We start from the raw sequence: 13213 nt of genomic DNA on the forward strand, positions 1-13213 counted from the left end.
CGGACGCGCCGGGTCACCATAGCAACCGTCAACAGCGGGCCACGTGACTGGCAGGGCGCAGGCGAGAGGGTGAGAGAGACGGGAGCGGCTAGGGAGAGAGCTGAGGGACAGGGGGTAGTGAGTGATGGAGGGGGGACACTGAGTTGGAAAGTAGATATGGATGAGGAAGAGTATTTGGGGAGCGAGAAGTGAGGAGAAGGAGAAATGGGGACTGGGAGAAGAGATGGCAGGGTGGTGTGGGAATGTAGGGGAGTGGAGAGAGGGATGGGCAGGGAGGAGAGGGGAATGGAGATGTGGGAATGTAGGTGGGACGGAAAGGGAGGGAGAGAGGGTTGCTTGGAAGGAGGAGAGAAAGAATGGGGGAATGAGGCAAGATAGTGATGTGGTGGATGACACAGGTAGAATGTGGATCTAAGTGTGTTAGTGATGGACGTGGAATGAGGAGGATAAGGGAGGGGGTGGAGTGGCAAATACATTCCCATCTTGCCCCTCAGATTCCAGTCCCTAAAACCTTACCCCACTCCCTCAGGCTTCACGTAGTCCAACACACGCACACACTCCACTGAAAGTGATTTGCTGGGTCTCAACAAGCCTCTGTTCCCCTCTTAAGAATGTTAGGGAGCAGAGGCACGATGGTGGAGATTAACTGTCGCCTCACTCATCTGGAAATCTTCGAGGAAGATTTGAATGTACCTTTGGAAGTGGCCGCCAAGCAGAAGCAGACTCTGCGGAGGAATCTGGAGAGGGCGTCTGCACGTATCCTTCGATTGGTTACGGATAGGGGAGGGCTTTTGGAGGGGAAAGGGGCTGTGCAGAACAAGGGGCAAGTTGCTCACTGCCTGTTCAGGGTGTGTTTGTAGCTTGTCACAGTTTGGCAGGGCACTGAGGGAGCAGTTCTGTGCTGAACATCCTCCTTTGACTATGAGGAGCCTGTGTTACATAAATTAACACAGAAAATGCTGGAAACAGTCAGAAGGTCAAGTAGTGCCTATGGAGAGAGAAACTTCTAATACACTGCATGGCAACTTTATTGATACCTCTTGTATCTAACAAAGTGGCCACTGCGTGTACGTACGTGGTCTCCTGATGCTGTAAGGTTTGATGGGTGTTTAGAGATGCTCTCTGCACACCACTGCTGTAACGCTTGGTTATTTGAGTTTCTGTCGCCGCCTTCCTGTCAGCTTGAAACAGTCTGGCTTTTCTCCTCTCACCTCGCTCAATAACAAAGTTTTCACCTGCAGCTCGCTGGATTGTTTTTATTTTGGTTTCCACACCATTCTCTGTAAACTCTAGAGACTGTTGTACATGAAAATCCTAGGTGATCAGCAGTTTCTGAGATTTTACTCATTTATTTGTTGAGATACAATGCAGGAGACACCATTCCAGCCCCTTGAGCCGCACCACTTAGCAATCCCCCGATTTAATCCTGGCCTAATTATGGGTCAATTTACAGTGACCAATCAACCTAACAACCTGTACCTCGTTTGGAATGTGGGAGGAAACCGGGGCACCCAGAGGAAACCCACACGGTCACAGGAAGATCATACAAACTCCTTACAGGCAGCAGTGGGAATTGAACCTGGGTCGCCTGTACCATAAAGCATTGTGCTAACCCATCCTGGGACTCACTTTACACCACACGCTGCTGGAGTCGTGCTGCCAAGATAATCAAGGACACCACCCACCCAGCCAACACACTTTTCGTCCCTCTTCCCTCAGGGAGGAGGCTCAAGAGCTTGAAGACTCGTACTGCCAGATTTGGGAACAGCTTCTTTCCAACTGTGATAAGTGCTGAATGGATCCTGACCTGGATCTGGGCCGTACCCTCCAAATATCTGGACCTGCCTCTCGGTTTTTTTGCACTACCTTACTTTCCCTTTTCTATTTTCTATTTATGATTTATAATTTAAATTTTTAATACTTACTATTGATTTGTACTCCAGGGAGCGTGAAGCGCAGAATCAAATATTGCTGTGATGATTGTACATTCTAGTATCAATTGTTTGGCGACAATAAAGTAGAAAGTATAACCCTTCACTCAAACCACGCCATCTGGCGCCAACAACCGTTCCACGGTCAGTCACTTAGACCTCATTTCTTCCCCATGCTCATGTTTGGTCTGAACAAGAACTGAACCGCTCGACCATGTCTGCGTGCTCTTATGGATTGAGTTGTTGTGTGATTGATTGATTAGATATTTGCATTTATCGGCAGGTGTGCCTAATAAAGTGCCCATTGACTGTATTTCAGGTTTCAGACTATTTGTCCAGACATGGTGATCAGTAAGCTCCCTGGCCACTGTAAGTTGCTCCCAGTGGGAGTACTATGTAGGATAATCCATGGGAGGCTGATGGGCATGAGGAAGGTGACAGTGAAATTACTACAGTAAAGAGACTCACAAACAGGAGAAAATCTGCAGATACTGGAAATCCAAGCAACACACACAAAATGCTGGAAGAGCTCAGCAGGCCAGGCGACATCTATGGAAAAGAGTAAACAGTCGACGTTTTGAGCCAAAACCCTTCGGTAGGACTGGAGAAGAAAAAGCTGAGAAGTAGATTTAAAAGGTGGGGGGAGGGAGAGAGAGAAACACAAGGTGATAGGTGAAACCTGAAGGGGGAGGGGATGAAGAGCTGGGAAATAAATTGGTAAAGGGTAACGGGACTGATGGTATTTCTGTCAGAATTGGTATAGACTTGATGGGCCAAACAGCTTCCAATGCATTAAGAAAATATATGGTGGCGTCGTCGTCATCATCGTCATCATTATGTGCCATTCAGATGACATCATCATCATGTGAGGTGTCATATGGCGTCACCATTTTGTGTGGTGTCATATGACATCATCATTATGTGTGGTGTCGTATGACGTGGGCGATCATGGTCTCATGAACATGATTGTTCTTGGCAAATTTTTCTACAGAAGCAGGTTTGCCATTTGTTGTCTTCTGGGCAATATCTTCACAAGACAAGACAGAAGACCCCAGCCATTATCTTCAGGGATCGTCCGCCTCGGCGTCAGTATCACATAACCAGGGCTTGTGATATGCACCAGCGGCTCATAGGACCATCCACCAACCGCTCCCACAGCTTCATGTGACCCTGATCGGGGGGCTAAGCAGGTGCTACACCTTGCCCAAGGGTGGCCTGCAGGATAGCAGAGGGAAGGAGCACCTTACACCGAAATTGGTAAAGACGTATCGCCATCCTGCCACCCAACATGGGGTATAAACATGATAGAATAAGAGATAGCAAAATAAAATCTGTTTTTGACAGTGAGGATAATCAGGAGCTACAGGCCAATACCAACAGTGATCAGTTGTAAAACGGGCAGAGCAATGGTAGATGGAGTTAAACCTTGACAAATGCAAGCAGAAGCACTTTGGTTGGACTGAATAAGACGAGAAAGTTAGGAGTCCTCAGGAGTATTGAGGAACAGATGGACCTTGGTGTACATCTACAGATCATTAGACCATTAGATATAGGAGCAGAATTAGGCCATTTGGCCCATTAAGTCTGCTCTGCTGATTTAATCATGGCTCATTCAATTTCCTTTCAGGCCCAATGTCCTGCCTTCTCCCCATAATACTTCGTGTCCCCCCCCCCCCGACCAATCAAGAATCTATCAAGCTCTGCTTTAAATATACCTAACGACTTGACCGCCACAGCCCCCCATGGCAATTCCACAGATTCACCATTCTCTGGCTAAAGAAATTTCCCCTCATGCCTGTTCAAAATGGATGTCCCTCTATTCTGAGGCTGCGTCCTCTGGTCTTAGACTCCCCCACCAAAGGAAAAAGACCCCTGAGATGGCAGAATGAGTAGACAAGGTGTGAAAAAGAAACATGGGATTCTTGCCTACAGAAGCTGGGGCACAAAGTGCGAGAATAAGGAGTTATCATAGTGATACAAAACGTAAGTTAGGCGACAGCTAGGTACTCTGTGCAGTTCTGATTGCCACGTTATCAAGAGGATGTGATTGCACTGGAACAGTGTAAGATAAGATAAAACATTATTTATCCTGAAGGAAGTTATTGTTGCAAGGTTGCTCAGTCAGAAACATATACTTTAAAATACAAAATGTAAACATTGAGGTATGAAAAAAATACAAAATGTGCATTAAAAAGTTATAGTTTAAGATACCAATGTGCAATGAAACCATATACTTGTATACTTGAGGAAGAGGAGGAGGAGGAGGAGGAGTTGTAGAGTCTTATAGCCACAGGGAGAAACTGCTGTGTACGTACATCTATTGATGCCTCTGGACACATCTTCAGTGATGCTCCTGGAATCATCGGGTGTTTCGGGTCTTTCAACATCATACAACCTCCTCCAGGTGACCCAGCCGGGGCTGATCAGACCCCAGCTTGTGTCCAGATGGCTAGCTACTTATGACTCCATGGCTCCCCTCTTTTGAGCCACAGCCATCTTGAGGCCCTCTCTGCCGCATCGGTGGTACTGCAGATGGCTCTCCTCTTCCCCTCTCCCTCGATGCCCAAAATGCTGAAGGCTCTAACTAAAGAACAGACTATGAATCCCCTACAACCAACCTCCACTGGGAGACAACTCGCTCTCCATCCAGCCTGCTGACAATTGCTGACCAGTCCTGCGTACTTGGAGAGCTTCCTTTCAAAGACCTCTTCCAAGCTACCTTCCCATGGGACTGTCAGCTCCAGCAGCACCACTTGCTTAGTTGACTCAGACACTAGGACAATGTCTGGTCGCAGGGTGGTGGCTGCGATATGGTTGGGGAACTTCAGCTGCCCTTTGAGGTCCACCAACAGCTTCCAGTCCCTTCCAGAGGTCAGAATGCCTGCAGATGTTCAGAGAAAGAATCTCCTGTGGCGTTCAGTGGTGTACCTCTGGAATCAGCCTGTTACTAAAGATGCTTGTCTTTTGTCCAGTGTGTCATGGAGGGGGTGAGAAGGATTGTCCATAATGCTTTACTATAAAGATCTGCCTGAGGAGAGGCTTTCAGAAATGAGTGGAGACTGGAAAGGCTGGGTTTGTTTCCATGTGCAGAGGTAGTTGGGTTTTTGGGTACATGATAAATGTATACAAAATTTTGAAAAGTGTAGCTAAGTCTGTAATTAAGAAACTTCCAAGTAGTCTAAAACTCGAGGGCATAGTTTTTGATGTATGGGTTAGAAATATTAGAAGAGAATAGTTTGAAGGGAGAATGTTGTAATGTGGATGTGTTTTGCCTGAAAGAGGTGTGGAGGGAGAGACTCCTACAACATTTAAATAGCTAAGCAAGCATTTGATTTGTCAAAGCCTGGAAGGCAAATTATGATCACTATGGACGTGGTATGCCAAAGGGCCTTTTCCTGTGCTGTATGACTATGTGCTGGTTCAGCTCTCAACAGGTATAGGCACAGCAACCCAGCCACTTAGAGCTGCTATCTTCCAGCTCCATTGTCTCCTGTTCAGTCCTGACCTCCGATGCTCTCTGTACGCAGTTTGTATCTCTCTGCATGTTCCGGTCTCCACCCGCACCCCAGAGAACCGTATCCTAGTGGCTTGGAGACACAAGAGACTGCAGTTGCTAGAATGTGGAGCAATATGAAAAAAAACAGAGGAACTCGGCGAATCAGGCAACATCTGCGGAGGGAAATGGGCAGTCAATATTTCGGGTCTAGACCCTTCACCTGGACTGGCAGAGTAGAGGGCGGACGGCCAGTATAACGTGATGATGTGTTGGTTGGGCCAGACTGACACTGAAAACTTTGCGTCAAACCTTGCCAAATTCTTTGACTTGACTGATTCAGCTTTTGTGGTTGGCTCAATTAACCAGGTGAACGAGAAGCTGCAGCATTTGAGTGGAACGTTCCTGGCACACCCTGCCGCTCTGGTGAGTCGAACACTCCTGACCCGGTGACCTTCTCGGGTGGGGAGGGGTGCCCGTCCCGTGGCAGTTCGGAGGGGATCGGATTAGGTGGAGGTGGTGTTGGGGGGGAAGGTGGGGGTACGGAGGAAGTAGGGATGGGGTGTAGGAGGTGTGGGGGTGTAGGAAGAGTCAAGATGGGGAAGAGTGAGTGGAGGAGTGAGGACAGGGTGGTGTGGTATGGGTTTGGGGGCTGTGGGTGGCACTTTTGCTCTGTTGTAGACAAGAGCAGAGATAGTTGACGGGATGACTTTAGTCAATCACAACGACACACACAAAATGCTGGAGGAGCTCAGCAGGCCAGGCAGCATCTATAGAAAAGAGTAAGCAGTCGACATTTCAGGCCAAGACCCTTCATGGGGACTGTAAAGAAAGAGGAGGTCAGAGTAAGAAGGTGAGGGGAGGGGAAGGGAGGGAGAAGTACAAGGTGGTAGGTGATAGGTGAAACTGGGAGAGGGGGAGGGGATGAAGTAGAGAGTTGGGAAGTTGATTGTTGAAAGAGATAAAAGGCTGGAGAAGGGGGAATCTGATAGGAGAAGACAGCAGACTTTGGAAGAAAAGGAAGGAGGAGGAGCTCCAGAGGGAGATGATGGGCAGATGAGGAGATAAGGTGAGAGAGGGAGACAGGAGTGGCGAATGGTGAGGGGGGGGGAGTGCAATTTCCTGCAGTTAGATAAATTGATGTTCATGCCATCCGGTTGGAGCCTATCCAGACGGAATGCAAGGTGTTCCTCCTCAAACCTGAGTGTGGCCTCATCGCGACAGTAGAGGAATATAGGAATGGAAATGGGAAGTAAAATTAAATGGGTGGCTACCAGGAGATCCCGCTTTTTCTGGCTCGTCAAAGTGGTCTCCCAATCTACGTTTGATCTTGATTTAAGTCAACCATAAGTGACTATGTGATAAGATACTAACTATAGAATCACTGTCTTGTTACTATCTGAGTCTGACAGTTGGGAGCATTGGTGTCCCCTTTGATCCAGAGCTGAGCTTTCAGCGTTGTATTCTCTCCATTACCAATACTCTCTAGTTAGACTGAAGTTGCATCAACCACCTTCTGCTATTTCTTTTTACTTCCAGTGACTTTTGCTTGTTTCCCAATGGACACTGTCTCAAAGTCAAAAGATTCAAAGTTTCAAAGTACATTTATGATCAAAGTATGATCAAACTCTTAAGATTCGTCTTCCCACAGTTGACCTCGCTGGAAATTCGTTCATTCCAAACTAGCTAGCTGTAAGCAAACTCACACAAAGTTCTACTGACTTCTCTCGTAAGAGCATCAGAAATAGAAACAGGAGATGGCCCTGCTGTTGTGATTGGTGGATGCTCCTCATTGGCCCCTTCCAGCACTCACCCCATAATGCCGCACCCTTCTAATATCTAAAGATCTACTGATCATCTTCTTAAATAGTTCTGGTGGGGAGCCACTGTGTCCCACTTGGGATGTAATTCTCAAAGACACACTCGTAAATTATGTGCTGTGTTGTATGATGTAGGCCATCGTGGTCTTTCCATGACCGTCATTGTTCATGACAATTTTTTCTGCAGAAGTAGTCTGCCATTGCCTTCTTCTGGGCTGCATCTTTAGAAGACGGGTGACCCCAGCCATTATTAATACTCTTCAGAGGTTGTCTACCAGGTGTCAGTGGTTGCATAATCAGGACTTGTGATCTGCACCGGCCGCTCACACGGCCATCACCCCCTGCTCGTGTGACCCTGATCAGAGGGCTACACGGGTGTTCCACTTTGTCCAAGGGTGACCTGCAGGCTAGTGGAGGGAAGGAGTGCCCTACACCTCCTTAGGTAGAGACGTATCTCCACCCTGCCACACTGTCCTTGGGATAAAAAGTTTCTTCTAATGTTTGTTGTGCATAGTCAGCTTCTTATTTTGACAATGGGGTCCCTAGATCAACACTCTCAAGCCCCTAAAAAATGTTGTATGTTTCAGTAAGATTGTCTCTATTTCTTCTATATTCAAGAGACTATACAGTATGCCCAGTCTATTTATTCTCTTCTCAAGGGACAAACCCCCATTCCAGAAATCAATCTGATAAACCTTCATTGCTTTTGCTCTCTAGCACATATACCCTTCTTGTGTAGAGAAACTAATTTGGTGCACAATATTCCAGGTGCATTTTCTCCGGAGACCTCTACAATGCAGTGAGATGGTTCTATTCAAAGCCTTTTGCAGTAAAGGTTAACATACAGTTTGATTTGCTAAATATAGTATCACAGAATGATTATAGGACAGAAGACCACTTGGCTGATGATGCTTGCACTAGATCACAAACAGCACATCTCTCTATTTCCACCCCAGTTCTTTCTTGATAGCCTTTTAATATTTTTCCCCGATATTTGTCCAATTCCCTCTTGGATGCCACAACAGAATCTGTCTCCACTGCATCTAAAGGCAGTAAATTCCATATTGTAACCTTATACTGTGGGGAAAAAAATGTCTTTGTGTCGTATTATTTCTGATCTTCGCTTTATACCTATGACCCAAAATGTGGCATCTTATCAAAAACATTTTGGGAAGTCCACATACATGCATTGACTATATTACTCTAACCAACTTTAATTGTAAAAATAAATTCTAACGAAGTGGTTAAAGACAATTATTCCTTAAATTTGAATTTGTGTTGGCTTTCTCTGAAGAATCAGTTTTCTTCCTAGTGACTATTAACCCTGTCCATTAATTTCTTGCTCTAACTACATATTAATCTTTAGTACTTTGTATACAAGGATACCCAGGTCCAACTGAATATCAACACATTTCAAATTCTCACTATTTCTAAAACACTCCACATTTCTGGTTCTTTTTCAACCAAAATCAATGATCTTACACGATACTCCATCTGTCCTAGCCCATTCACTTAACATGCATTTCCATCCTTTGCCCAATCCACCCTGCCACCGGCTTCATATCGTCAGTAAGTTTGGATATATCCGACGTGTTCTCCACATGTAAATGACTGGTATAGATTGTCAGCAGTGCTGCCCCAACTGCATTGACTCTGAGTCTAACAACACCTCAGTTTTTAAACCTTCCAATTTTATCTCCATAAGCAGTCATTCACCTCTGAGAAATCCTCACTGCTTCTACTGTGAATTCAAAGACATTAGAACATAAGAACATAAGAAATAGGAGCAGGAGTCGGCCATCTGGCCCATCGAGCCTGCTCCACCATTCAATAAGATCATGGTTGATCCGGTCAGCAATGATTGCCTTTAGCCCACTAGTACTGCATGTGACATAGAGCAACCAAAGTTGAAACTCTGGAATTCTGGTTCTCAACCTCCCCTTTCCCCATTAAGGTGTTCCTCAAAGCACGCTTCTTTGACTCAGCATTTGTTCACATGTCGTTAGATCTCCCTGAATGGTATCAAATTTTACTTGATGACTATCCTGTGAAATACCACGAGACATTTTATAACATGAAAACTGTGATACAAAAGCAAATTTTAGTTGCTATTTTGTGACTAAATATGTGCCCTCAGTCAGAAGCAAGTGACTAGCTCAGATACAGAATCATGTTTAATATTACTGGCATATTCATGAAATTTGTAGTTTTGCACCAGCAGTACATTGCAATTCATAATAATAAAATAAACCATAAATTACAGTAAGAAATACATATTAAAATCAAATTAAGTAAGTAGTGCAAAAGAAAAAAGTAGTGAGGTAATGCAACACACACAAAAGTTGCTGGTGAACGCAGCAGGCCAGGCAGCATCTCTAGGAAGAGGTACAGTCGACGTTTCGGGCCGAGATCCTTCGTCAGGACTAACTGAAGGAAGAGTGAGTAAGAGGTAATGTACATGGGTTCATTGTCCATTCAGAAATCGGATGGTGGAGGAGAAGAAGCGGTTCTTGAAACATTGAGTGTGTGTCTTCAGGCTTCTGTACCTCCTCCCTGATGTAGCAATGGGAAGAGGCCATATCCTGGGTGATGTGCGGGTCCTTAATTATGGATGCCGCTGTTTTGAGGCAGCGACCTTTGAAGATCTCGTCGATGCTCGGGAGGCTCGTGTCCGTGATGGAGTTGGCTGAGTTTACAGTCGAGTCTCCATCTGGGTTAGTCAGATGAAGTGACAATGTTCATGAGCACAGTCAACACACACAGCCGATGAGCAACTGCCCAGGTTGTACTTCTCTGTAACAGTGTGTATCTTTGATCTCTACAGTTGGTTGAGACTCGAGGCAGAGATGGTGCACTTCCACCCAGGATACAGGCAGAAAGTAAGTATCACCAGGAAATGGCAAAGTAATACCTGAGCAAAGGTAAGAGGAAGGAGCCTTCAATAGATCCTGTGTGCTGGACATGACCATAAACGTTAAATTCAGCCATAACTATTTTAATAGTTCTGGAACTGACAAGTTACCGTGTGTCTAATGTTTGATCTGGAGATGATATTGTCTTGAAGGTTCTTTGGAAGTCGAGACAAGGTGCAATTGATGTGGTTACAGCTGTTTTGAAAACAAATAAATAATAAAGTACAGCAGCAGGTAATTAACTCAAACTGTGACCAACTCACTCTAACAACAGTAAATCACAACAGCAGGTAACTAACTCAATTGTGACCAACTCACTCTAACAACAGTAAATCACGACAGCAGGTAACTAACTCAATTGTGACCAACTCACTCTAACAACAGTAAATCACGACAGCAGGTAACTAACTCTAACTGTGATCAACTCACTCTAACAACAGTAAATCACAACAGCAGGTAACTAACTCTAAGTAACCAACTCACTCTAACAACAGTAAATCACAACAGCAGGTAACTAACTCTAAGTAACCAACTCACTCTAACAACGGTAAATCACAACCAACATATCGATGCAACTATAAAGAAGGCATGACAACAGCTCTATTTCATTAGGGGTTTAAGAACATTTGGTATTTCGCCAAAGTCACTTGCGGATTTCTACATTCTAATTGGCTGCATCACTGTCTGGTGTGGGAGGTGGGGGCTACTGCACAGGATTGAAAGAAGCTGAAGAAAGTTGTAAACTCGGTCAACTCCATCAAAAGCACTAGCCTCCATAGCATCCAGAACATTTTCAAGGACCAATGCCTGAGAAAGGTGGCATCCATTATTAAGGACTCTCATCACCCAAGACGTGCCTCCTTTCTCATTACTACCAGGCGATACAGAAGCCTGAAGGCATCCACTCAATGATTCAGGAATAGCTTCTTCCCCTCTGCCATCAATGAACACTACCTCACTACTTTTTTGTACTACTTACTCAATTCAACTATTTTATAGATATATATATTTGCTGTACTTCACAGTTTTATTATAATGTATTGTATTGTCCTGCTGCCGCAAAACAACAAATCTCACAACGTATACCAGTGATATTAAACCTGCTTCTGATTCTGATTCCGAGACAAGGACAGTTTTCATTTACACTACCTTGACATCTTTGGCTCACAAACAAAGAAACATCTGACATACAGAGTGACTGTACTGAAAATCCACTGAATATTTACAGAGAAACAGGTGATTATGCAAGCATATAAACAAGCACAAAGAAAGTTAAACAGAAGAAAAATAACAATTTAGACACTAATTCAACACTAACCGTCAATTGTGTTGATATGGACCATGACTGCAATGTCTGAAGTGCAGATACTAATTATGGCTGCTTTGTAATTAGTGCTAGGTATTATACCACTGGCACTACTAGGTTACATGCCAGTGTGGGTTATGGTGACTAGATCACTCACATTGGTCCAGGTATCTTTGTCTCCATAAAGTTGGTGTTGCTTTTAAACAAATCCAAAATAGAAATAAGGCGGCAAGCCTGCCTTACTATTCAATATGTGGATTGTATTCCTGCACCTCTTGCTTTTTCTCTTGTACTTTGATTCCCTACCTTTGGGTTAAAAACTTAAGGGTAGATCATCCGTACCCTTAATTTGCAATTCACTGTAAAGGAGTTTCCCTTCAATCCTGAATGGCTCACCACTTCTGCTGAGACCATGCCTCCTCGTTCCTGACCAATCAGCCAAAAGAAACCGTGTCTCACCTCGTCAAGTCCTTTTAGAGTCGTTATCCAGGTCCACTTGCCTCCGCACCTCCTTGCATTTTTGATGCAAACGTGGACCAGAGGTGAGGTGAGAGTATCTGCTCTTTACACCAAAGATGCACTTGACTGAATGTGGCATCAAGGTGCTCTGATGAAACTAAAGTCAATGGGCATCAAGGGGAAAATGTTCCAATGGTGGGAAATGCCCCTTGCACAAAGAAAGATGGTTGTACTTTTGGGAGTCTGGTCATCCCAGCCTGAGGACATCACTACAGGAGTTCCTCAGAACAGTGTCCTTGGCCCCAGTGGTTTTCAGCTGCTTTATAAATAACCCTTTTTTCATTATAAAGTCAGAAATGGAATTGCACAATATTCAACTCTATTCAATGCTTTTCAGTTTGGCTGCCACACACAGAAACTTGTTTGCATTTTCTGACAGTATGCATGCTATGATACTAACCACCACAGGACCCATGAGCAACAACTGGCTGTGAAGCCTCATGACCAACTCTCCCGAGTCTCTACCCATGAAGGTCAAGAGGGGCACAATTTGACTGGGCATCAGTGAAAGTCATGGCACAAGCAAACACATGGCACACAAGAGAATTCCTAGAAGGATGGTTTTCCACAAACAATTATGTTAAGCAACATGTAGACCTTGATCCTATTTGTGAGCCAATGCGGGCAAAATTCCAGACCACAGCACATAGAGTCCGCTGTGCAACCAATCAGCGATGAGACCCCCTTCCTATGTCACAACTGAGTTTCCATAATGATAACCAGTCAACTGATTGATAAGTATATAAAGGGCAAACATTCAGAGGACAAACCACAAATAAACAGCGCACTGATAATGTGTGCTCGTATGGTGATGAAATGTTTGCAAATGGATTGCCAAGATTGGAGACAACTCAACCCAAACATAATGCTAACCAACATGTCAAATAACAGAATCAATCTAAGGCTGGTGCTCAACAAGGCTGGTCAGTACCCCAATCTACACCCTTCCCCAGTCTACCAATCATTTCATACTCCTTTCTCACCACTCCCCTCCTCTATACTGGCCATCTTGCCTTTCCACTCTCAGTCCTGATGCAGGGTTTCAACCCGGAACATCGACAGTTCCTCTCCTCCTCCAGGTGTTGCTTGACCTGCTGAGATCCCTCAGCAGATTGTTTGCTGCTTCACATTCCAGCATCTGCAGTCCCTCTGTCTCCAGGATATTGGAGCAGTTCCATTTCAGGTACAACCCATCATCTTTAACCGTCTTGCTATGGATAGGGGTCTGTGCT

At 44.9% G+C, this 13213-nt stretch overlaps 1 protein-coding gene across 3 annotated transcripts in view; it reads left to right on the top strand.

Moving 5' to 3' along the window:
* The first annotated feature begins 63 nt into the window (after positions 1-63).
* Positions 64-13213, top strand: part of LOC134354374 (protein FAM227A-like) — an 81415-nt gene continuing 68265 nt past the window's right edge. For 2 of the 3 annotated variants that reach the window (XM_063063344.1, XM_063063345.1), the window contains exons 1-3: positions 363-756; positions 5768-5850; positions 10069-10123. In XM_063063344.1, coding sequence (XP_062919414.1) covers positions 612-756; positions 5768-5850; positions 10069-10123 — 283 coding nt within the window. In that variant the 5' untranslated portion in view covers positions 363-611. Of the gene's footprint in view, positions 70-362; positions 757-5767; positions 5851-10068; positions 10124-13213 lie in introns of those variants that run through there. The other variant, XM_063063343.1, reaches the window with a different exon arrangement.

Source organism: Mobula hypostoma, chromosome 11 (assembly GCF_963921235.1).
Source record: "Mobula hypostoma chromosome 11, sMobHyp1.1, whole genome shotgun sequence".
NCBI lineage: Eukaryota > Metazoa > Chordata > Chondrichthyes > Myliobatiformes > Myliobatidae > Mobula > Mobula hypostoma.